The sequence below is a fragment of the Chrysemys picta genome, chromosome 3, assembly GCF_011386835.1.
Source record: "Chrysemys picta bellii isolate R12L10 chromosome 3, ASM1138683v2, whole genome shotgun sequence".
Taxonomy (NCBI): Eukaryota; Metazoa; Chordata; order Testudines; family Emydidae; genus Chrysemys; species Chrysemys picta.
Genome location: NC_088793.1, coordinates 86,026,734 through 86,050,139, shown reverse-complemented (window position 1 = coordinate 86,050,139; position 23,406 = coordinate 86,026,734). Strand labels below are relative to the sequence as shown.

The window sequence follows — 23,406 nt, the reverse complement described above, 5'->3', positions numbered from 1 at the left end:
TGATTTTATTAAGAGGGCATTCAGAGGTGCCCATTTCTGCTCGGCTGAACAGAAATGTTCCCTGCTGTTAGCCATGCGGTGGGGGGGGGGGGGAAGGGGTGAAGGGATCATCCCAGAGAATTGTGTGTGTGTGTGTGGGGGGGAGGTGGGTAGTTAACCTGGAAACCCCAGCCCCTCCTTTTACATTGCAAACCCATTTTAAATGGCCAAACCAACGGGTCCTTGGTATGGGAAATGAGGGCACTACTGTTTGAAACTATTCCCACATGTTATGAGGGTTAAAAAAGCCAAAAGACTGTGGCTTACCATGGCTGCCTGCAAGCCGAATTCTGTTGCCTGGCATTGCCTGAGTGATCTCTCACACCAAACCGGCAGGCCCTCAATATAAGAGGAAAAATGCGACCTTGTAACGAAAGCACATGTGCTGTGTAATGTGAACAGCAAAATTTAACGTGAAAGAGTGTACCCATTGTTCTCTAAAATGTGTCTTTTTTAACCACCTCTCCCTTGTCCTCCACCAGCTGCAAATGTTTCTCCTTTGCAGAGGTGAGCAAAGATTAGAAGGAGAAAATGGCGGACTCGGGATGATATGTTCACGGAGCTCCAGATGTCCTCCTACGGTGAAAGAGCACAGCAGAATGCGTGGAGGCAGTCAATGTCAGATTACAGAAAAGCACAATATGAACGAGAGAAGAGGTGGCGGGCTGAATCGCGGGATGTACAGAGCAAGTGGCGGGCTGAAGATGATAGGTGGTGTCAGCTTGCAGACAGAAGGCAAGAGTCGATGCTCCGGCTGCTGGAGCATCAAACTGATATGCTCCAGCGTATAGTTGAGCTGCAGGAAAGGCAGCAGGAGCAGAGACTGCCGCTACAGCCCCTGTGTAACCAACAGCCCTCCTCCCCAAGTCCCATTGCCTCCTCACCCAGACGCCCAAGAACATGGTGGGGGGGCCTCCGGCCACCCAGTCACTCCACCCCAGATGATTGCCCGAGCATCAGAAGGCTGGCCTTCAATAAGTGTTAAAGTTTTAAAGTTTTAAACTGCAGTGTGTCCTTTTCCTTCCCTCCTCCCACACCCCTCTCGGGCTACCTTGGCTATTATCCCCCTAGTTGTGTGATGAATTAATAAAGAATGCATGAATGTGAAGTAACAATGACTTTATTGCCTCTGCAAGCGGTGCTCGAAGGGGGGAGGGAAGGCTGGGGTGGTTGGTTTACAGGGAAGTAGAATGAACCGGGTGGGGGGGGCGGAGGGTTCATCAAGGAGAAACAAACAGAAGTTTCACACAGTAGCCTGGCCAGTCACAAAACTCGTTTTCAAAGCTTCTCTGATGCGCACCGCACCCTGCTGTTCTCTTCTAACCGCCCTGGTGTCTGGCTGCGCGTAATCAGCGGCCAGGCGATTTGCCTCAACTCCCACCCCGCCATAAATGTCTTCCCCTTACTCTCACAGATGTTGTGGAGCGCACAGCAAGCAGCAATAACAATGGAGATATTCTTTTCGCTGAGGTCTGAGCGAGTCAGTAAGCTGTGCCAGCGCGCTTTTAAACATCCAAATGCACATTCCACCACGATTCGGCACTTGCTCAGCCTGTAGTTGAACAGGTCCTGACTACTGTCCAGGCTGCTTGTGTACGGCTTCATGAGCCATGGCATTAAGGGGTAGGCTGGGTCCCCAAGGATCACGATAGGCATTTCAACATCCCCAACGGTTATTTTCTGGTCCAGGAAGAAAGTCCCTTCCTCCAGCTTTCGAAACAGACCAGACTGCCTGAAGACGCGAGCATCATGTACCTTTCCCGGCCATCCCACGTTGATGTTGGTGAAACGTCCCTTGTGATCCACCAGGGCTTGCAGCAGCATTGAAAAGTACCCCTTGAGGTTTATGTACTCGGTGGCTTGGTGCTCCGGTGCCAAGATAGGGATATGGGTTCCGTCTATTGCCCCACCACAGTTTGGGAATCCCATTGCAGCAAAGCCATCCACTATGGCCTGCACGTTTCCCAGAGTCACTACCCTTGATATCACCAGGTCTTTGACTGCCCTGGCAACTTGGATCACAGCAGCCCCCACAGTAGATTTGCTCACTCCAAATTGTGTCCATGTCAATTTCCTCATCACTCTTGTCGCCGCGCTGCAATCGCCTCATTGGCTGGTCCTGGTTTTGCTTTGGCATGTCCTGGCTCTGCATATACTCCAGGAAAATGCGCATGGTGTTCATAGTGCTCATAATTGCTGCGGTGATCTGAGCGGGCTCCATGATCCCAGTGCTACAGCGTCTGGTCTGAAAAAAGGCGCGAAACTGACGGAGGGAGGGAGGGGCGACTGACGACATGGCATACAGGTACAGGGAATTAAAATCAACAAAGGTGGCTGTGCATCAGGGAGAAACACAAACAACTGTCACACAGAATGGCCCCCCCCAAAGATTGAACTCAAAACCCTGGGTTTAGCAGGCCGTTGATTTCATGGAAGGAGGGGGAAGCAAATGAATACAGAACAAATCTGGTCCATCTAATTTTTACGTCTTAAGCTGGCAGCAGATGGTGCAGCATGACTGATAGCCCTCAGCATCTTCTGGGTGCTTGGCAGAAGATACTGTACTACAACTGCTAGCCATCATCATCAAGATGGTTCAATAGGACTGAGTCTCCAGGAGACAAAGCATGTCTGCTCAGATGCCTATGACTGAACTGGAGTACGACGACAACGGATACCAGTCGTAATACACCATCTACTGCCAAAAGGCAAGGGGCTGCTGCTGTGTAGCAATGCAGCCCCACGTCTGCCAGCACCCAGATAGCCAATGAAGGCTACCAGTCATACTGCACCATCTACTGCCAAAAGGCAATTAGCTGCTGCTGTGTAGCAATGCAGTGCCACGTCTGCCGGCACCCAGATGACATATGGTGACGGTGAGCTGAGCTGAGCAGGCTCCATGCTTGCTGTCTGCACAGGTAACCCAGGTAAAAAGGCACGAATTGATTGTGTGCCGTTGCTCTGACGGAGGGGGAGGGGCCTGACGGCATGTACCCAGAACCCCCCGCGACACTGTTTTGCATCATCAGGCATTGGGATCTCAACCCAGAATGCCAATGGGCGGTGGAGACTGCGGGAACTGTGGGACAGATACCCACAGTGCAACGCTCCGGAAGTCGACACTAGCCTCAGTACTGTGGACGCGGTCCACCGGCTTCATGCACTTAGAGCATTTTATGTGGGGACACACACAATCGACTGTATAAAACCGATATTTATAAAACCGGCTTCTTTAAATTTGACCTAATTTCGTAGTGTAGACATACCCTAAGACATCTGAACTTATGCCACTTGATTCTGCTGTACTCCCCTTTCAGATTTTGCAGCTGATGTAAGTATGGACAGTGTTTAATTTGTAATGAAAGAGGTGACGATGCTCCAGCAATTAGATGATGGGGCTCAAGCAATTTTTTACTTTTTTAACTGACAGGACAAGCCCATAGGTACCATCAGGGCTATGAACTGCCAAGCCTTGAAGTGCTGGACCTGGAATAGAGTAAAAAATCTCTTGAAAAAACCTATGGTATGATGCCCCACCTCATTGCAGAGACTCCTGAAACTTTCAGGCAAGCACCCATGAAGACCCCAGATATATTTATTATACCTCCCAGAAAAAATTTCCAATATGTTTATATGACTTAGTTTCTTAAGTGAACCTCTATGTGCTTTAGCAGCACTTCTATTTGAAGACATACACTTGCAGAGACCTCTTATAAACTCCTCCTCCTGTGAGGCCTCTTCCCCCTCTGTGGATTCCATTATATACGCCATACTTCCTTAAACTGCAAGAGATGAATCTTTTTCTACTCTTCAAAAAAGGCAGCCTCATTTTGAGTCTAACTGAAGTAAACTTTTAAAATAAGTATTTTATATCCTAACCAATGCAATGCCCTGTTAGGTTTAGCAAAGTTGTTGGGAAAAGGCTGCTTCTGGCCCTTTAAGAGTCAGAAGAGAAACTGCTCCCTTGCTGAACCTAGTAGGCAAATGAATGCTCCAGTTAGGGATCAGCCAACTAAGAGTGAAGCAACAGAGATCATGCAGCCTCCATTTGTGGGAGACTGTGGGTTAAGGAAGGTTAAAGAAGAGATAAGAACTTTTTGCTCTTCCCTGATAATTATATAGAAACAGAGTATAACGTTTGATAAATTTATCTAGACAATAAGGGAAGGAAGGAAGTTAGAGCAAACTGCAAAGAAAAAGTTAGCATATTCTAAAGGCAACCTGCAAAGGGGAATGATTTGGCTTATGTCCTTTCCCCCTCATTTTGCATAAACAAGGTCTAAAAATGTTTCAAAGGCGGCTTTGGTCTTAGAAATACATGTCTTGTCTGCCTTGGAAAACTATGCTGAATAAAGAATTAGTGAAATCACCAAGAGAATGAAAGCTGAGCAACTGAGAAAGAAAGGTTTCAGAGTAGCAGCCGTGTTAGTCTGTATCCGCAAAAAGAACAGGAGTACTTGTGGCACCTTAGAGACTAACTAAATAAATTTGTTAGTCTCTAAGGTGCCACAAGTACTCCTGTTCTTTTTGAGAAAGAAAGGGGTTTATAGTAAGACTGTTTAATACTTTTTGTGTTTAGCTTCTGTGACTTAACACTTTGTTAAAAATGAATTATTTATTCCAAAGCAACATCTTTGCATCTCCAGTTAAGATGTTAGAGTGTATAACAAATATTCTTGGAGTCAGCCAATTTGGCATTCCTGATCTAAATGAATTCCTGAGGTAAGAATTAAGAAGAAAAAATGCATGCTCTGGAGGTTTTGTGTGACTTTTAGGCCACCTTTATACATCAACAGAAGGAAAAAGAAAAGAACGGTATTTTAAAAATATTAAAGCCATTTCGCTTCTAACTGGCTTAGAAAACATGGAAATAGACCCAGTTGAGACAGAAAGCATAGAGAAAATACCAATTTAGTAAAACTGAGAAACTTCTAAGAGCTGCGTGTTACTAGCATATTCCTAGCATGAAAAAGCATTGGAAATAATATTGCCCTAGGACACAAGGCAATTCTTCAACAGTCTTCCCTCCATTCCCATTGGCTGTCACTCAGAGATTCTCCATCTTGTGTAAAACTGCTTTGTGCCTCTAGGAGAAAAGGGGAAAGAAGAGGGTCCCTTGTGGCTCATCTCTAGCTGCCTAAATCTATCTGTATTCATCCAAATGGATAACTTTTCTTCTTTTTCCCCGCCCTCATCAACTTGTCTCCAGTCAGACAGGCTAAGATGAATTCCTCTGAGTGAACAGAAGTGAAGGTCCAGAGAAAGACTGAGCCAGCTCTGGAATGTTAATGCCTTTCCTATCAATTGTAGAGCTATTGCCTGAGAGAGCAGCCCTGTTACATGTAGGGTACTACTCAAAGTTACAGCTTTACTTAAGACTACCAGTAGGCAGGGCCGGCTCCACCCATTAGGCGACCTAGGCGGTCGCCTAGGGTGCTAACATTTGGGGGGCAGTGACCGCGGCAGCCAGATCTTCGGCCACCCCGGTCATTGGTGGTATTTCGGGGGCGGGACCTTCCACCGCCTCTGTTGGGGGCGGCATTTTGGGGGCGGGACCTTCCGCTGCCTAGGGCGACAAAAAAGCTGGCGGCGCTCCTGCCGGTAGGTGATCTGAAATGCTTTTAAAAATTGATTTATGATCCAAGTTCAACAGAATACATGTATATTAGGCTCACAAATTTCAAATATAGTGTTATTATTGAGCCTTTTTACCTACCAGAACCTGAGGTAAAGATACTGTCTCTTCAAGAGTCCAGGAGATCACTTGCTTTAAGATTTTGTTGCAGGGAAAACAATGCACCCAGATCTTAGGTCTTGGCAGCTAAGAACTGAATTTTTGATTAAAAATTTGCAAGTAAATATAGTAGGTCTTCGCTTAGCTTCTTAATGATTTGGAGTCTTAAACAGTTTCTTGACTTTCTTAGACATTTTAATTCACCTTTTAAAAACTCTTACACTTTAAAAGTTTGAGTCTTGTCTGGTTCTAGCCTCATCTATTTAATTACCTGTATTTCAAAGGTGTGATTTTATTTCTGTTCCAACATTAAAGATTTTAAATCATTCCTCCTTTCATAGGGTTGGCAGATACGATCAATTCTTTCCCTGAAGGGAGTGGAAGGAAGTTAAGATGCAAGGAGGGCCTTGAAAATGAAGACTAATTTGTTTGATGCAACAAGGAATGTGGAACCAGTCTAGTGATGCAAAGAGGGATGACAAGCTAGGGAAATGATCTTTGCAGCAGCATCTGGAATGGATTTAGCTAAGGCAAGCCCTCATTTGTTAAGGCCAGAGAAAAGGACATTGTGATAACTAAGGCTATGTCTACACTGCAAATTACTTCAGTCTAATTTACGTCACTCAGGGTGTGAATAATGCACACCCATGAGTGACGTAAGTTATATCAACCTAAACGCCGGTGTGGAAAGCGCTATGTCATCAGGGGAGCTTCTCCCACCAACATAGCTACCTCCTCTCATGGAGGCAGGAGTTATTAAGCCTACAGGAGAGCTCTCTCCTGTTGACTTAGAACATCTTCACCAAAAGCGCTACAGCAGCACAGCTGCATCAGTGCAGCTGTGTCCATGGGTGGCAGGTAATGGAGGCAGGGGGAGGCTAAGCCTCCTGAAACCTCCTCTAATACTCCCTGCCACAGTCCTGTGGGGCTCCTCCAGACTGCTCTTAGTGCCAGTGGGCCAGTCCAGGTTCAGACCAGACCAGGTTCTGGTCTGGGTGCCAGCTGGGGTGCGGAGCTGCACCAGCAGGCTGACTGGTGAGAGCAGGGGGGAGGGGCAGAAGGGAGGCGGGGCAGAAGGGGGTGAGGGGCCTTGGGTGGAAGTGGCAGGGCAGGGGCCTAGCCTCCCTGAATGGAGGGTGCACGCACCACCCATGGCTGTGCCACTGTAGCTTAGATATAGCCTGAGATAATGAGGTCCTTAATAATGAGATAATGAGAGTTTCAGTTGTGTCGGTGGATAGGAAAGGCAGTATTTTAGAATTTTTTCTGCATAAGATTTGACCTAGATTGACACAACCATGATGTAAGGATTTAGAAAGAATGCAAAGTTGAATGTTCTGGGCCTGAGAGACAGGGAGGATGGAGGTGTTGTACATTCCCTGAGAAAAGAGGAATTGGAAGATTAGGAGTTCTATTTTGGCCATGCTGAGTTTAACCTAATGGCTGCATATGCACAAGGAAATGTCAGAGACAGGCTGAGGCTTCAGTTTGGATAGAAAGAGACAGGTATAGAAAAGAAGTGGATCTGTGCGCTCTCAGCATAGAGCTGAGTTGAATTTCTGTTTGCAGATTAGTTTATGCAGACATAAGGTATAGAGGGAAAAGAGAAGGGGATCCTTCTCTTTTGTGAAGAGTGAAGCCTTCTGCTCCCACCCCCCGACAGAATGTTGGAGTGGGGAGTCAAGAGGATCCTCTGAAGAACATGCTGAAGAAGTGATTAGAGATGCAGGAGGAGGACCAGGAGAGGACTGAGTCATGGAAGCCAAGGGAGAATAAGATATCAAAAGAGCACCATAAGTGGTGTCAACGACAGCTGATAGGTTGAGGTGAGTGAAGATGGAGTACTGGTTCTGAGTTTAAAAGCTTTAGAGAGGCATTTCATTGGAGTGCAAGGGGTAGAGGCTAGATTGGAAAGGGTCTAGGATGGATTTGGAGAGAAATTCCAGACAGCTATTATAGACAGTACATTTAATGAGGCAACAGATAAAAGGGAGAGGGATGTCAGTTGGAGAGAAAAGTGGGTCAAGGGTGGGATGATTTAAGATGGGAGAGACTGAAGCATGCTTGTATTATGAGGAGAGAGAACCGGGGAAGAGCGAGAGGTTAAGGAGAAGGATAAAGGAGGAGATGAGAGTGGGTGCAATAGAGATCAGGAGGTGGGATGGGGTCAATGAAAATGCTAGAGGTTACGAGCAGACAAACTTCTGTATCAGTGACAGGGAAAAATGAATTGTAGGAGGGGAAGGAAAGGTGAGAAAAAGGTGAAGGTCTTGTTGCATTCTTGTCAATTTTTCTCAGAAGAAACTGGTGAAATACTGTCAGAGAAAAGTGGGGGCAGGAGGAGGTGGGGAGTGTTTGGAAAGGGAAACAAAGATGATAAAGAAGACAGCTGGGATTTCAGATGGGAGATAAATTATGGTGGAGAAGTTGGAGTTGCTGTCTTCTTGTTAGGAAGATGACAGAAGTTTAGGATGGGGGGAAAATGTGAGAAATGGGAAATACTGAAGCATTATTTTGACCACAGAGGATAACTCTGTAATGGTTTTATTTTTATTAACACTTCTGAAGTATGTAATTTTATTTAATTATATTGGTTAACATTGGATTGATACCTCTCATTGGGCAAAATAGCAATGTAACAGCTCAAGATCAGGCCTTATGAATTTTCATTTACCAGTATCTGCAAATAAATCCCTGCTTAGGACAGCATCCACCATTAGAGAAGCTTGCATAGTGAGAAGGCAGGCTATCAGATAATTCTGATTCACAAGTACTTGGAGCTATGGCAGAAGGAAAGCTGACTCACGTACCTTTCTAAAAAAAAAAATTATCATGTTAGAATAATTATGGTCCCCCTTTGCCACTTCAGATACAAGCTTCTTGTCATGACTTTTATAGCCCTTTATGATTTTCTGGCTATACCAATCAGATGCAGGATTTGAATCCAAACACTAACCACTATACAAAATTTGACTTAAAGGTTCCAATTAAGTCAAATTTCTTCTACTTACCTCAGCCCCAAATACTAAGTCATGGAGGCCTCCAAACAAGGGAAAGAAGCTTTAAAATAAGCAGAACAACATTTCAAAAATTAATAAAGTATTTAAAATATTTGAGAGCTCAAAGTAATTTACTCTCTAGAACTTCAACACTTAGTCTTCATGATGTCTGCTAGAGGACTCCTCTGTAGGCCCAATATATTAAGGACTGATATTGGCCTGGGTATGAAGTTACATTTTCACATTGTTTAGAATTCATTGACATTACAAAAGCACCAAAAAGCTCACATCAAGACTTGGGTCCATATCTTGCTACATGAGTAATAAGAAAACAGTCCCTGCCCAATGAACTCAGTCTTTGTTTATTATAAGCAGCAACAAGTAGATTAATTGAACAAAGGATATTTCTGGGATGACAAGGTAAAAGTAAAACAAGCATGTTTTGCATATTAGCCAATAGTCTGAGTTAACCACTGGCCGTGCCTAGCCCACATCACCTAATTGTCAGTGTTTTGTAGGTGTCAAGGCAGAAGTGAATTGAGGATGAGGTGGTAGCTTTATGGATTTGATGGGGAGTTTTTTCCATGCATAATGGGAGAATTGATGATAGAGGCTGACATTGTTGACAGAGCGAAGTCCTTATGGCACTGATTTTCAGATAAAAAATAAAGCCAAAATGGGGTCTCCTTTTAAAAAAAATGTTTAAATGTGCCCATATACCACTAATCTTCTGAGAACAGCTTGAGACGTGGTGGTGCTGTTGGACCCAGATTCAACCTAAAACCTAGGGTAAACCTTACCCAGTTCAGAACACTTCAAACCATCCCTAGTTTCAGCCTTAAATGATAAATTTATAGTAAATATCAATTTCAAAATAGAAATGGGAATTGAGAATATGTATACCTTATGGAGCCTGTATCAGTATAACTGGTGCCCTACCAAATTCACGGTGCATTTTGGTCAATTTCACCGTCATAGGATTTTAAAAATAATAAATTTCATTATTTCAGATATTTAAATCTGAAATTTCAAGGTGTTGTTATTGTAGAGATCCTGACGCAAAAAGGAGTAGTGGGAGTGGGGTCACAAATTTATTGTAGGGGGATCATGGTATTGCGACCCTTATTTCTGCGCTGTTGCTGGCGGTGGCATTGCTGTCCGAGCTGGTGGCCGGAGATCAGCAGCTGCTGTCCAGAAGCCCAGCTCAGAAGGTAGTGCCACTGCCAGCAGCAGTGCAAAAGTAAGGATGGCATGTATGGTATTGCTACCCTTACTTCTGTGCTGCTGCCTTCAGAGCTGGGTACCCAGCCAGCAGCCACGGCTCTCCAGCCACCCAGCTTTGAAGGCAGTTCAGAAGTAAGGGTGGCAATACCATGACCCTCCTACAATAACCTTACAACCCCCCTGCAACTGGCTTTTGGGTCAGGACTCCCAGTTTGAAAAACACTTGTCTCCCCATGTGGAATCTTTATTGTATAGGGTAAAAGCACACAAAAGACCAGATTTCACGGTCTGTGATGGATTTTTCACAGCTGAGAATTTGGTAGGGCCCTAGGTATAACTATGCCAGCGCAGCTCTGTTGTGTAGATGCAGTTTATAACAACAGATTTGTTGTAGGAACACCACCTCCCTGAATGACACTGGTTATTTCGACAGACACCATCTTCTGTCAACATAGTTGTGCCTACACTGGGGGTTTTGTCAGCATAGCTATGGCTATCAGGGGTGTATTTTTTTCACACCCCTAACTGAAGTAGCTATTCCAACGCAACTTAAATGTACACCAAGCCTAGGGCAGAAGGATGTAACCCTTCTCTTGATAATCATGCTTAAGACTGATTTGTGACTAGATGTTTCCATTTACAGTGCAGTAGCCTCCTGGGGATGTTGTCAGGGCGATGGTGAGTCAGAAGTGCGCATGGTGTCTCACTCCCACCGCCATGGGCTGGCCGGCAATATAGGTTCACCTCTGTGCAACGAGTTCTGGGCAAACCTTTGGTTTTGCAACACTCCCTGAAGCCATGGTCCTGCCCTAGCGCAATATCAGAGTGCAATGCAGGATTTAAGTGGACACCTTCAGATCTCTTGCCCTCTTGGTCTGGTAGGGAAGGAAACCAAAGCACTACCCTCTTCTGCCCGCACCTTATTGGGGGCCGAGGGTGACAGATCCCCTCGCTGTGAAGCAAAGGGGCGTGCGGGGGGGAGGGTGTACCCAGGGAGGGGCAGCGCTCTCCGCCTCTGACCCCTCGAGGAAGGGACAGCTGCACCCCCAGCTCCACCCCTTCCCCGGCCGCTCCGAGCCGTCACCGGCCCCCTCAAGGCAACGCCACCTTGCGGGGCACGTCGCCGAGCCGTGGGCGGCAGCGCAACACTGAAAGCAGATCCCGCTCCGCGCTGCCCCAGCCTCCAACCGCTCTTTTCCATAGACAGCTCCGCCCCAACAGAGCGCGCCAGGGCCGCTGACTGACGAGCAGGACAGCCACTCCCGGCTACGCCCGTGGCCCAGGAGCGACTGGGAGGGATTAGCCTTGGCCAATCGGGAAGAACAGTGAAGGGGAGGGCGGGGCCACCGCTTGAGTGGCAGCTCAAGAAATAAACAAGTTCCAGGCACACCAGCGTCCCTCTCCTCCCCCCCATAGCCGAAGGGCTGAGGCGGCAGCTGCGGCGCAGGTATGGCGCACGGTCTCCCTACGACCCCCCACCCCATATAGCCGCTGCTCCCGCCTCAGTCGGGCAAAGTGAAGAGTCAGCAACTTCCCAGCGCCCGCTGAAACGCTCAGCAGCTCAGGGAGCGCAGGCGCTGACAAGAACTGGGTGTTACAGGGCATGCTGGGAAATGTAGTTCGCATGCCGCTGCCTGCCGGCGGGGGCCCTTGGACCCACGCCGCCAGCTGCACTACCAGTCCCAGAATGCCCCGCGCGACGCTGAGTCGCCCCAGTTGAAGCGGGTGGCGGCGGAGGGGACCAAAAAAACCAAAACAAAACAAAACACAAAAAACCACACCGCAACCCAAAACAAGGAACTGGTGCAGGGAGGGGGTTCCCGGCGCTGGGGGCGCTGATCCCGCCGCGCCCCCCCTCCCCCATGGGTGAGCCATGGACTACGAGTTCAAATCCAAGCTGGCGGCCGAGCGCGAGCGGGTGGAGGATCTGTTCGAGTACGAGGGCTGCAAAGTGGGGAGAGGCACCTACGGGCACGTCTACAAAGCGCGGCGCAAGGACGGGTAAGAGGGGAGGTGGCGCTGGTACGGGGCGGGCGCTCCTGGCTCGGTCCCCTGGCTCTCCTGGGGCGATGGGGAGCCGGGGGCGGCAGCGGTGCCGTGAGTCCTTGCGTGTGTTCCCCCGCGACCCTGATGCCCGGCCGCAGGCTCCTGGGGCACCATCTCGACCCTGCAGCTTCGCGCCGCGGGGGAGGCTGTGGTTGTCTGTGGCCCCTGGGGCCAGGGGTTGGCGGTGACAGCGGGGCTGGGCGGCGCTGGCTGCCGCGCCCCCTGCCAGTGGGAATGCCCAGAAATCCCCCAACATACGCCGGGGAGCGCGGCTTGGGGGGAAGGGGCAGTTGTGGGGTGAGTCCGGGTGCGATGGGGGAGCTGGCGATGACTCAGTGTTTGTGTGTGTGTAGGGGAGGTACGACAAGCGGGGTGTGAAGGTGAGGTTGGTTGTGTGTGGGGGGCAGTGGGAGGGAGAGAGCCAGGGTGTGAAGGTGGTGGGCAGTGGGAGGGAAGAAGGGAGAGGATAGTCCTGGGATGAAGGTGGGGTTTGATTGTGGGGGGGGGGCAGCCCTGGGGTGAAAGTGGGGAGTGTGTGTGTTGGGGGGAGATTGGGGACATCCCTTGTGCATGTGTGTGGGGGGTGGTAGGAGGGAGAGTCAGGGTTTGGGGTAAGGGTTTGAGGATGACCTGTGGTAGCCTTGGTGGTAAAGTGTGTGTGTGTCTCAGTGGCCCTTTCTCCCTGCAAAAGATGGGCACCAGCAATTTTCCTCCCTATGCTCCACCCAGTAACTTTACTATTTCACTTGAAGTCATGAGGAATGGTGAGGCAAAGGAAAAAATAGGCTAAAGAACCTAACTCTTGGAAAAAGTTTTGTAAACTTTGTACTAAAGTAGAAAATCCAGCTTTCAAAAAATGTATTTACAAAACATGACTTTGTGTGGTGGTGGTGGTGGGGAGCTGCAGGTGCAACTCCACTGACTGGTACATCCGGGCTTCATATAGCTCATAAATGTGCTAATTAAGCATTTACGTTCAGGGCCACAAGTAGGCCCTGAGTGTTTTAGCAAAAATAGACAAAACTAACAAACAACCTCCTTCCACATAAATAAAACCAAATTAAAGAGTATTCTGAGTATATTGATGCTAGCCCAATGTGTTCTTAGTGGAGGTCTCCCTCAAGTGTTGCTTCAAATATCCTATTTTGTTTTTGAATAAACGTTTTCATCCCCAACCCCAGAATTATTAAGGCTGTGAAATTTGTTAGCTGCTCAGTAATTTGGTGGTGGTTAGTGTCCCTTATGCATTTTGTGATACATTTAATAGCACAGTCTAGTAAAAAATGAGTGAGGTGGTGCTAAAAAGTTAGGTTTTCTTGTTGTCCTAGTGAGATAATTCAGTACATCTACTAAATGTGTGAGGGTTTTTAAGTATGGAAAATCCTCTAGGGGTATTGTGTGCTACCTGAAGCATTGGCACCTCCAGAGTTCATCAAAATTATTTTTAAAATCCAAAAGAATGACCTGCTGTGCTTGCTTCTGCTTTTCCAGTCTCTACTGTGTAGAACTGTACTGTAGTTTTTAATAAGTCTGGTAATTGTTAGATGTGTATGACTTCATAGTAGCTGATAGCTAGGCCCAGATGTGCTGCTCTCCTTCCTATGATGCTGCACAGGTGGGATGGTAGTGCCCTAGCCAGCTGTTACTATTCCTTGCTTGTCTCATTTCATTTAATTGTATTGCAATTCTATGATTAAAACTTAACTATATCTAAGGTTTAAAAAAATCAAATGTTGATCTGTACTTCAGACAGCATGTATATTTACTGGAGAAAATAAAAATTCTAAACACCTCTTATTCAAATCAGTCAGACCTATAGGAACATAGGATAGTGTTCAGTGGGTTTTTTTTTTTTTTTTTAACAGAACTATTATGTAGTCCTTAAGGGTGCATTTACAGAGCTGCTCTGTACATATTCAGTTTTTAAAGACACTTGTAAGTTCTTCTCTTTCCACAGACTAAATCTATGTAGACTTCCATCAGTATAGTGAAATGGAGTTTTGGAAAAGCAACAGGATGTTAAAAATACAAACTTATTATCATTTAAATTTCATTATTGCTATACAAAGGAATGATTGTGAACAGTGGTTAGAATTCTGTCCAATGCAGTGCTGCAGAGGGCAGTCAGTATTGGGTTCAGTTTAAACACATTCCTCTGTGATCTCCTGGTACAAGTAAATTGCGTATTAGAGTAATTAAATTTGCAAGACACATTAAGGCTACATCTACAGTACAGAGCTTACAGTGGCACTAATGCAGCTGCGCCACTGTAAGATCTCTCGTGTAACCGCTTTGTGCCGACAGGAGAGAGGTCTTCTGTCGACATAATCAAACCACCTCCAGCGAGCAGCGGTAGGTATGTCAGTGGGAGAAGCTCTCCTATTGACATAGAGCTGTGTTTTGTTCACACCCCTGAGCGGAGCGGCATAAGTTTTGCCAACATAAGTGGTAGTGTAGACATGGTCTAAGTTAGTAGGGTATAATACTGAGGCTAGACTAGTAGTTGAGAGACAGAGGACTGGTCCAAGTACAGGACTGGGAGTCAGGAAATCTGATTCCAGCTCCAAAGCTGACTGCTGTAGCCTTCAGCATAAAGTCTAGTTAACTTCAAAAAGAGAATTTAAAGGAGTTCCAGGTACTCCAAGTGACCCTGAGCTCCCCTGATAATTTTGGTGATTTTACAATTACATTTTCCTTTTTTATGGCTCTTCTCATCCTTGTTACTGCGTGAAAGATCTTTGGAAACAATAAGAAATAATCGTTAAAATGACTATACTCAGTGCTGTGAAACATATCACATAAACTGAAAAAATCTTTGTTATAGTAATCCTTGGAGTTACTTATAAGAATTGGTTTTCCCACTCCCCCAAAGTATAATTTTTCTGTCTTAAACTTAAAAGTTGATGGCACACCTTCCGTTTTTCCATTTGTAAAATGGGGATATTGCTCATGTACTTTAAGGGGGTGTTGGAAGGATTATAAGGGACTTGTACCTAAAGCCATTAAAATGTTAGAAATGTTGGCAGGAAATAAAATGAGACTGAACTTGGAACAATGGTAGCTAATACATCTGTGTGAGAAATGATCCAAAAACTACACTGGACACGAGAAAGAGGAACTGGAAAGAGGTGATGATGAAAAGGACTTAAAGGTGATAGTGGACAGTAATCTGATGCTAGAAATGCCAATATCACTTCTGGGCTGCATATCCAGAAGCTTCACTTCATGAAGCATGGAGGTGATTGTTAACCCTTTCTGTATGGTACTGGTCAGTGAGTTCACAACAGGAATGTGTTGTATAGTTTTAAGGTACCTCAGTACTAGAGATGTCAGCAGATGATCAAAAGTAATTTGAAGAGCAACCAAAAGGACTAAGGTGCTGGAGTGACTGATGTATGGACAAAACTAGCGAAAATATCTTCATAGAAAGAATGTACTCACTGCAACTAGATGTAGAGTCCTCTTGTCTGGCCACAGAAGGAGGGGTCTCCTTAAGGAATTGTGAGGAGGGGGAAGGGGAACTCCACTGAACAAAGTGGATGGTGCAAAGGGAAGGGGCGGATCCAGGTATGTGGAAACCTAGCCTTATATGTGCCTTGGGTGGTGTGGGATTTATATTCTGTGTACTGCAAAAGGAACGTTTTCTATCTCAGACCAGCAGCAGGTGTCCTGTGCCCATACTCATTACAGAAGAAAGATGGTTCAAGGGTAAACAGGAGTTGGAACAGATTTTTGTGGGAGGCATCCCCTAAGGAAGTTGGGGGAAAGGGGCTTCGGACTCTTATCATCTGGGTGTGAGAATCCCCAGGGTACAATCTGGACTGTTGAACAGCTGTGTTCCCTCAGTTCTCCAACCTGGGGTGCTGGGACAGTGACTGCTCCTGGCCTGATCTCACTATCGCTTCAGCATGCAGATTACTTCCAGCTATACTGCAAGGGTGCTATAGCCAGCCACTCTTGAATTACACTGTAAAAGAACACCTGCAAATTTGCAGACCCAGACTTCCCCCAGAAATGTGTATCGTATACTGCTGAGCCCTCTCCTGGACAATACAAGCTCCTATAAAGTCTATCATTTTTTTAAATAGAAAATGATATGCATAAATCCTGTTATTTCTCCGACATTTTAAATGGAGTTTCCCAAACACTTCAGTCCAAGCACACTGGTTTAGATAAAACAATGAAACAAGTTTATTAAATATAAGAAGGTAGATTTTAAGTGATTACAAGCAAAGAGGCATAAAAGTCAGAATTGGTTACAAAGAAATAAAAAGTAAAACTCAACTAATGCCTAATCTAACAAGCTAAGTGCATTCAAAGCAAAAATCTCTCAGTACATGTTCTAGCAGTCTTACTGGTTGAATTCCTTTCTGCCAGGATCCCTCCCTTGTCCAGTGATGTTTCCTTTGTCCTTCAAGTGTTGTCGATGCCATGAGTAGAGATGAAGGGAGAGATGATTTGGGGCATCAGTTCTCCATTATTTATACTTTTTGAGATGAGGCTCAGGAGACAGAAGGTCTGGGGGGACAGAAACATCCAGCTGTTTCTTTGCCAAAATGTAGATTTCTCTCTCACACCCTTTTTCCTGGCAAAGAATGGTCACTTAACCAGGTGATAATTCATTTGATTTTGTTGATCCCTGACAGAGGCGTCAGTTTGCCTTTTGTCTTTGAGGAACTGGTTTGTTCCTGCTTTTCTAAACTTGGAACATGTCCCAGTAATGTTATACAGTAGTATCTTATAAGTGTACATACAATGTTGTCACACATTTTACTAAAACAATAACGATAGCAAATCATGAGTTTTCAAATGATACCTTACAAGGCATACTTTGTAGAAAATTTATCATAGCCTTGTAAAAAGGGTGAACATAGGGATATAGACTCGCACTGGTACAGTGGGGAAACAATCCTCACTTTTTTTCCCAGCCCCTCCCCTAAGCCTCAGACAAACGGAGCGTGGCAGCATCCCAGCAATGCCTGCTGGGACCTGGTTAGAAAGGGGGAGGATTGACAGCAGCCCTCCAAATAAATGATGACGGAAATAAGGACAACCTGCATGGTATGATTTATTGCCGGATATAGTGCCGACTTTCTCCTTTTCGCCTGGGTACTCCGCCTGAGGCCCCGCCCCTACTCTGCCCCTTCCCCCATGGCCCCAACCTTGCTCGGCCTCTTCCAGCCCCACTCTGCTTCCTTCCCCCCTGATTGGCGGGTGGGTGGTGGGTGCTGAGCACCCACTATTTTTTCTATGGGTGTTCCAGCCCTGGAGCATTCACTGCTTCCTGCAGCTCCCATTGGCCGGGAACGGCAAACTGCGGCCACTGGGAGCGGCGAGCGGCCGTGCCTGCAGATGGTCAATGTAAACACTGTCTCGCGGCCTGCCAGCAGATTACCCTGATGGGCCACAGGTTGCCCAGCACTGCTCAAGAGGCTGAACATATTCAATACTCCGTAGCTCTGCAAACGTTCTACACAGGGTTTGTCACTTCATGTTTCATGAAATTTATAAACCAAATTTTTGAAACAGTAAGATGTTATATGGCACTTGGTAAGCTGTTCCATAAAGCGCTTGTAAAAGTGGCTGCATTGCTCTGATTTTGATCTACTGGGACATGAAAAGATTCTAGACAGGGCGTTGACTGCATTTGACTTCTTCAGTATGTGGTGGCATGTCTCTAGTGACCTAATCATTTTCTGGGGAAGTTAAGCTTTAATAGAAAAAAATAGGGCTAAAATCATTAAACATAGGTGCCTAAATATGTATTTAATGAAAATGAGCTCATTTTTAAAGGTGTAGAGCACCAGCAATTCCCATTTATTTCAGTAGGATTTGTGTGGCCCTCAGCACCTTTAGAAAAAACATGTCACTTATTAGTTGCCTAAAGTTAAGCCAAAATTTTCCAAATGTAGGTGCTGAAGTCTCTTAGGCTGTGAAGGCAACCATCTTTATCTGACGTGATGCAGTACATTCTTTCAAAGTCTGCACACAAAGTGAACTGATAGCTCAGAAGGATAATACAGATGTGGATAGATCTGAAATCTGATTATTACAATTTAAATGTCAATATTAACTTTAATTTTCCAATCACATTAATGGAAACATCCAGTAATTGGGGGTTTGGCTAGAGCTCCGCTGTGACACCATCACTTTCTTCTAATTTTGACCCCTTAACAATTCCTTTTCTCCATGAAGACATCTCTTCCCAAATGCTTATTAATTTGTGCTGCAGTTGAGAGACCCAGTTTAAAATGGCTTTTTCACATTTGTCCAATAAGAAATAGAATATATTTGGAGAATACTTCCCAATCACACCTACAAAAGTGTGACTAGTACACTTTGTCTTGCATTGATTTTTGCTTCCATTTTCTTGTTAAATTCCTTGCAATGTCTTGATGAGACTGTGAGCAACAGTGGTGTGCTTAACTGTTGTGAGCTTCATAAAAGAAAAGACTTTTCTTTTACACTTCAAGAAAGATCAGTCTCTAGCCTCTGTAAGTGTGGGTAAATATAGAGTGCGTCTATTCCTTTCATGTGGTTTGTCTATCTAGCTCCCTTTGTATGGTCAAACCTATCACCTAGAACAGGGGTGGGCAAACTTTTTGGCTCAAGAGCCACATCTGGGTATAGAAATAGTCAGGGCCGGCTCCAGCATTTCTGCCGCCCCAAGCAAAAAAAAAAAAAAAAGCCGCGATTGGCGGTGGCAATTGGGGGGGGGGGGGGGGAAAGCTGCGATCGGTGGCGGCAGTTCAGCGGCAGGTCCTTCGCTCCTAGAGGGAATGAGGGACCTGCCACCCCCGAATTGCTGCAGGTGCCACCCCCTCCCTTGGCCGCCCCAAGCACCTGTTTGTTAAGCTGGTGCCTGGAGCCGGACCTGGAAATAGTATGGTGGGCCATGAATACTCATGAAATTGAGGTTGGGGTGCGGGAGGAGGTGTGGGCTCTGGCTGTAGGTGCGGACTCTAGGGTGGGGCCAGAAATGAGGAGTTCAGGGTACAGGAATGGGCGCCGGGCTGGGGTGTGTGGTGAGGGCTCCGGCTGGGGGTGCAGGTTCTGGGGTGGGCCTGGGGATGAGGGGATTGGGGTGCAGGAGTGTGCTCCGGGCTGGGACCAAGGGGTTTGGAGGCGGGGGGGGGGGGGTCTGGGCTGGGGCAGGGAGTTGGAGCACGGGGGGTGGCTCAGGGGTTCAGGCTCTGAGTGGTGCTTATCTCAAGCAGCTCCCGGAAGCAAGAGCATGTCCCCTCTCTGGCTCCTATGCGGAGGCACGTCCAGGCAGCTCTGCTGTGCACTGCCCCATCCGCAGGCACTGCCCCTGCAGCTCCCATTGGCCATGTTTCCCAGCCCATGGGAGCTGTGGGGGCGTAACATGGGGCGGGGGCAGCATGCGGAGCGGAGCCCCGTGGCTGCCCCTATGCGTAGGAGCCAGAGGGGGGACATGCTGCTGCTTCCGGGAGCTGCGTGGAGCGGCCCTGACCCTGCTCCTGGCTGGAGTGCCGGAGCAGGGCAAGCTCCAAATCCTGCTCTCCAGCAGGAGCTCGAGGGCCAGATTAAAACGGCTAGTGGGCCGGATCCGGAGGCCATAGCTTGCCCACTCTTGTCCTAGAAAGATACTGTTGTTAATCCTTGGGCCAGTCAGGACAATAGGAGGAGCAATGGGATTCACAAATCAAATAGACACAGTCCATGTCGTTTTTAGCTTTGTAGTAGAAGTAACAACTACAAAAGCTGAAACTGATGCTGAGGATTTCAAGTAAATGTAATCTTTCTAATCATGGTCAGTTCTGATCACCTTTACCCAAACCCAGTGTCTTGAACTGGCTTGCTCTCTCCGAAGCTGTGATGATGTTGCACATTCTGAAGTACTTTGCTTGGTTGTTCATTAACTGCCTTTGAACAACTTCTAGCAAAGATAATAGTGATTTTGTTTTTATCAAATAGTAATTACTCTTTACTTGGCATTTTTACACAAAAGGTCTTAAAGCACTCTATAAAGATGAGTAAGTACATTATTCCCATGGTATAAGTGCAGAGGTGATTGACTTGCCAGAATGGATTGATCTAAACTACCTAGTGGAAAGCCTTGATTTAAATAATTTTCTATTTTAACTTTTCTATTTGTACTTCAGGTATTTTCTAAAAAAAGGTGCTTTGGTTGGCATAACCATAAAATATGTTGATTTACAACTAAATAGCGCCTTTATACTAGATTTGGAGGGTATACTAACTATACACATTTATTTAAGCAATTGTGTAGCTTAATATTTTCAGATTCTTATTAATTGTACATTTTTAGTGTTAAGCAATATCATTCACTATTTTCTATTTATTAGATAATTAACTGTTTGCTCATGATTTGTGTCAAGCTGCATTAGGACAGTAACTAGAATTTAATTAAACATGCAACAGCATATTTTTTATTTAAATGTTTTAACACATTGTAAGAAGTTTAGGCCTTACCATATTTTTTATTACATTCAGATATGATTTTAGACAAGTTTATTTAAAAAAGAAAAACGTATTGTAATTTAAATAATTAAAAAATCCAATATAAATAAAAATCAATTTAATTTTTTAAAAAAATCATTGATTTTTATCCACATTGTGACTTGCCTAGGGTTGCCAACTTCCTAATTGCACAAAACTGAACACCCCTGCCCCTTCCCTCCCCCCTGAGGTCCCGCCCTCCACTCCAGCCTCCCTCCCTCTGTTGCTTGCCGTCCCTCACCCTCACTCACTTTCACTGGGCTGGGGCAGGGGGTTGGGATGTGGGAGGGGTGAGGGCTCCAGCTGGGGGTGTGGGTTCTGGGGTGGGGCCAGAAATGAGAGGTTCAGGGTGCAGCAGGGAGCTCTGGGTTGGGGTGTGGGCTCTGGGAGGGGGTCAGGGCTGGGGCAGGAGGTTGGGTTGTGGGCTCTGGGAGCCCGTTTGGGTATGGGAGAGGGTTCTGACCTGGGGTAGGGGGTTGGGATGTGGGTGGGCATGTGGAGTGCAGGGTCTGGGAGGGAGTTAGGGTGCAGGAGGGGGTTCCGACCTGGGGCAGGGGGTTTGGGGTGTGGGCTCTGGCTGGGTGGTGCTCCCCGCTGCTCCCAGAAGCAGCTGGCATGTCTGGCCCCTAGGCGGAGGCACAGCCAGGCGGCTCTTCACAATGTGCGCTGCAGGTGCCGCCCCTGCAGCTAGGGTGACCAGACAGCAAGTGTGAAAAATCAGGGTGGGGTGTGAGTAATAGGCATCTATATAAGACGAAGCCCCGAATATCGGGACTGTCCCTATAAAATCGGGACATCTGGTCACCCTACCTGCAGCTCCCATTGGCTGCGGTTTCCAGACAATGGCAGCTGCGGGGGCGGCGCTTAGGGTGGGGGCAGTGTGTGGAACTTCGCTGATCACACGTGGACCTAGGGGCCACAGGGACATGCCGGTCACTTCCGGGAGCTCCGTGGTGCCAGGGCAAGCAGGGAGTCTGCCTTAGCCCCGCTGTGCCACTGACCAGACTTTTAACGTAGGGTTACCATATTTCAACAATCAAAAAAGAGGACGGGAGGAGCCCCGCCCTAGCCCCGCCCCTGTCCTAGCCCCGCCCCCGTCCTGTCCTAGCCCCGCCCCTGCCCCTTCCACTCCCTCCCACTTCCTGCCCCCTCAGAACCCCCAACCCTCCCCCCCTCCTTGTCCCCTGACTGCCCCCCAGGACTCCACCCCCTCCCTAAGCCTCCCTGCCTCTTGTCCCCTGACTGCCCCCTCCTGACACCTTCCCCACATCCTAACTGGCCCCCTAGGACCCTACCCCCTACCTGTCCCCTGACTGCCCCAACCCTTATCCACACCCCCACCACCTGACAGCCCCCCCCCCAAGAACTCCTGACCCATCTAAACCCCTCTGCTCCCTGTCCCCTGACTGCCCCCTCCTGGGACCCCTGCTCCTAACTGCCCTCCAGAACCCCACCCCCTACCTAAGCCTCCCTGTTCCTTATCCCCTAACTGCCCCTTCCTAAGACCCCCCCCAACTGCCCCCCAGGACCCTACCTTCTACCTGTACCCTGACTGCCCAAAACCTTATCCACCCCCCCCCAGAAAGCCCTCCCCCCCTCCGCTCCTTGTCCCCTGACTGCCCCCTCCTGGGACCCCTGCTCCTAACTGCCCTCCAGAACCCCACACCCTACCTAAGCCTCCCTGTTCCTTGTCCCCTAACTGCCCCCTCCTGAGACCCCCCCACCTGTACCCTGACTGCCCAAAACCTTACACCCCCAACCCCCAGACAGCCCCCACCGAACTCATGACCCATCCAACCCTCCCCCCTGCTCCCTGTCTCTTGACTACCCCCACCCCGAACCTCCCTGCCGCTTCTCTGGCCCCCGGCCCCCTTACTGTGCTGCAGAGCAGCGCGCTCGGCAGTGGGGGAGGGGAGCAGGGTCGGAGTTCCAGACGGCGAACGGCCGGCGATCTGTGAATGCGGGCAGGGAGGGAGGGAGAGAGAGGAGGGGAGTGGTGTCAAGTTTCAGGAGAGAGGAGGGGGAAGTGAAGGAAGGGCTCTGGCTCTGGCTGTCGGAGCCCCGGCTGCTCTGTAAGCCGCGCGCACGCTCTGTATGGGGTGGGGGGGGGAAGAGGGGAAGTCCGGACATTGACAAATTCCCCCCGGACGCTATTTTTAACTCGAAAAAGCCGGACATGTCCGGGGGAATCCGGACGAATGGTAACCCTATTTAACGGCCGGGCCATCAGGGTCCCTTTTCGAGCGGGCGTTTTGGTTAAAAAAAAAAGGACACCTGGCAACCCTAGACTTGTCTAAAGTCATACCACAAGTTACAGAAGAGCTGGGAATGAATTTAGACTGCACAACTCACCCACGTACTCAATGGCTTGTGCTGCTTGTCTTCTGATGTGTTGAATGTGTAATGCCATGTACTTTATCATAGTAAAATTTCTTGTGTTGCTGCATGAAGTATATTAGTTGACTTAGCATGGTAAGTGTGGAGCACTACTGTTGGTTTCTTAGCCTGAAGCAGAACCTGAAAATTTGTCACTATAGTTTGTGTAATTACAAAGAAAAAAAACTCCATATACCCCGATAATAAGCAACACATCAAAATAAAATGAATTTGTACAACTTGCTAGTTGCAAAACATACTGAAAAATCATGAAATAGGAATTAGGTAGTTAGTGTTGTCATGATTGACGACTGTGAATGAAATGACATGACATGACTTGACATAGCTGGAGATGATGATGATGATGCAGCTCTATTTTCCAACAGGACAAAGTGAATGGAATGGATACTTGCTGCTCTTTCCTTAAGAGTCTCATGTGCAGAGTTCTTCAGGGATCTATCATGCCTCCCCCTTCTTCAATGTCTGAGACTTCTTAAAGATGTG

At 47.3% G+C, this 23,406-nt stretch overlaps 1 protein-coding gene across 9 annotated transcripts in view; it reads left to right on the top strand.

The window, feature by feature from the left end:
* Nucleotides 1-11,353: 11,353 nt before the first annotated feature.
* CDK19 (cyclin dependent kinase 19) overlaps nt 11,354-23,406 on the top strand; it is a 227,426-nt gene continuing 215,373 nt past the window's right edge. For 2 of the 9 annotated variants that reach the window (XM_042857691.2, XM_065590241.1), the window contains exon 1: nt 12,262-12,339. In XM_042857691.2, the coding sequence (XP_042713625.1) occupies nt 12,277-12,339 (63 nt within the window). In that variant the 5' untranslated portion in view covers nt 12,262-12,276. The other 7 variants (XM_005287616.5, XM_065590247.1, XM_065590242.1 and 4 more) reach the window with 7 other exon arrangements.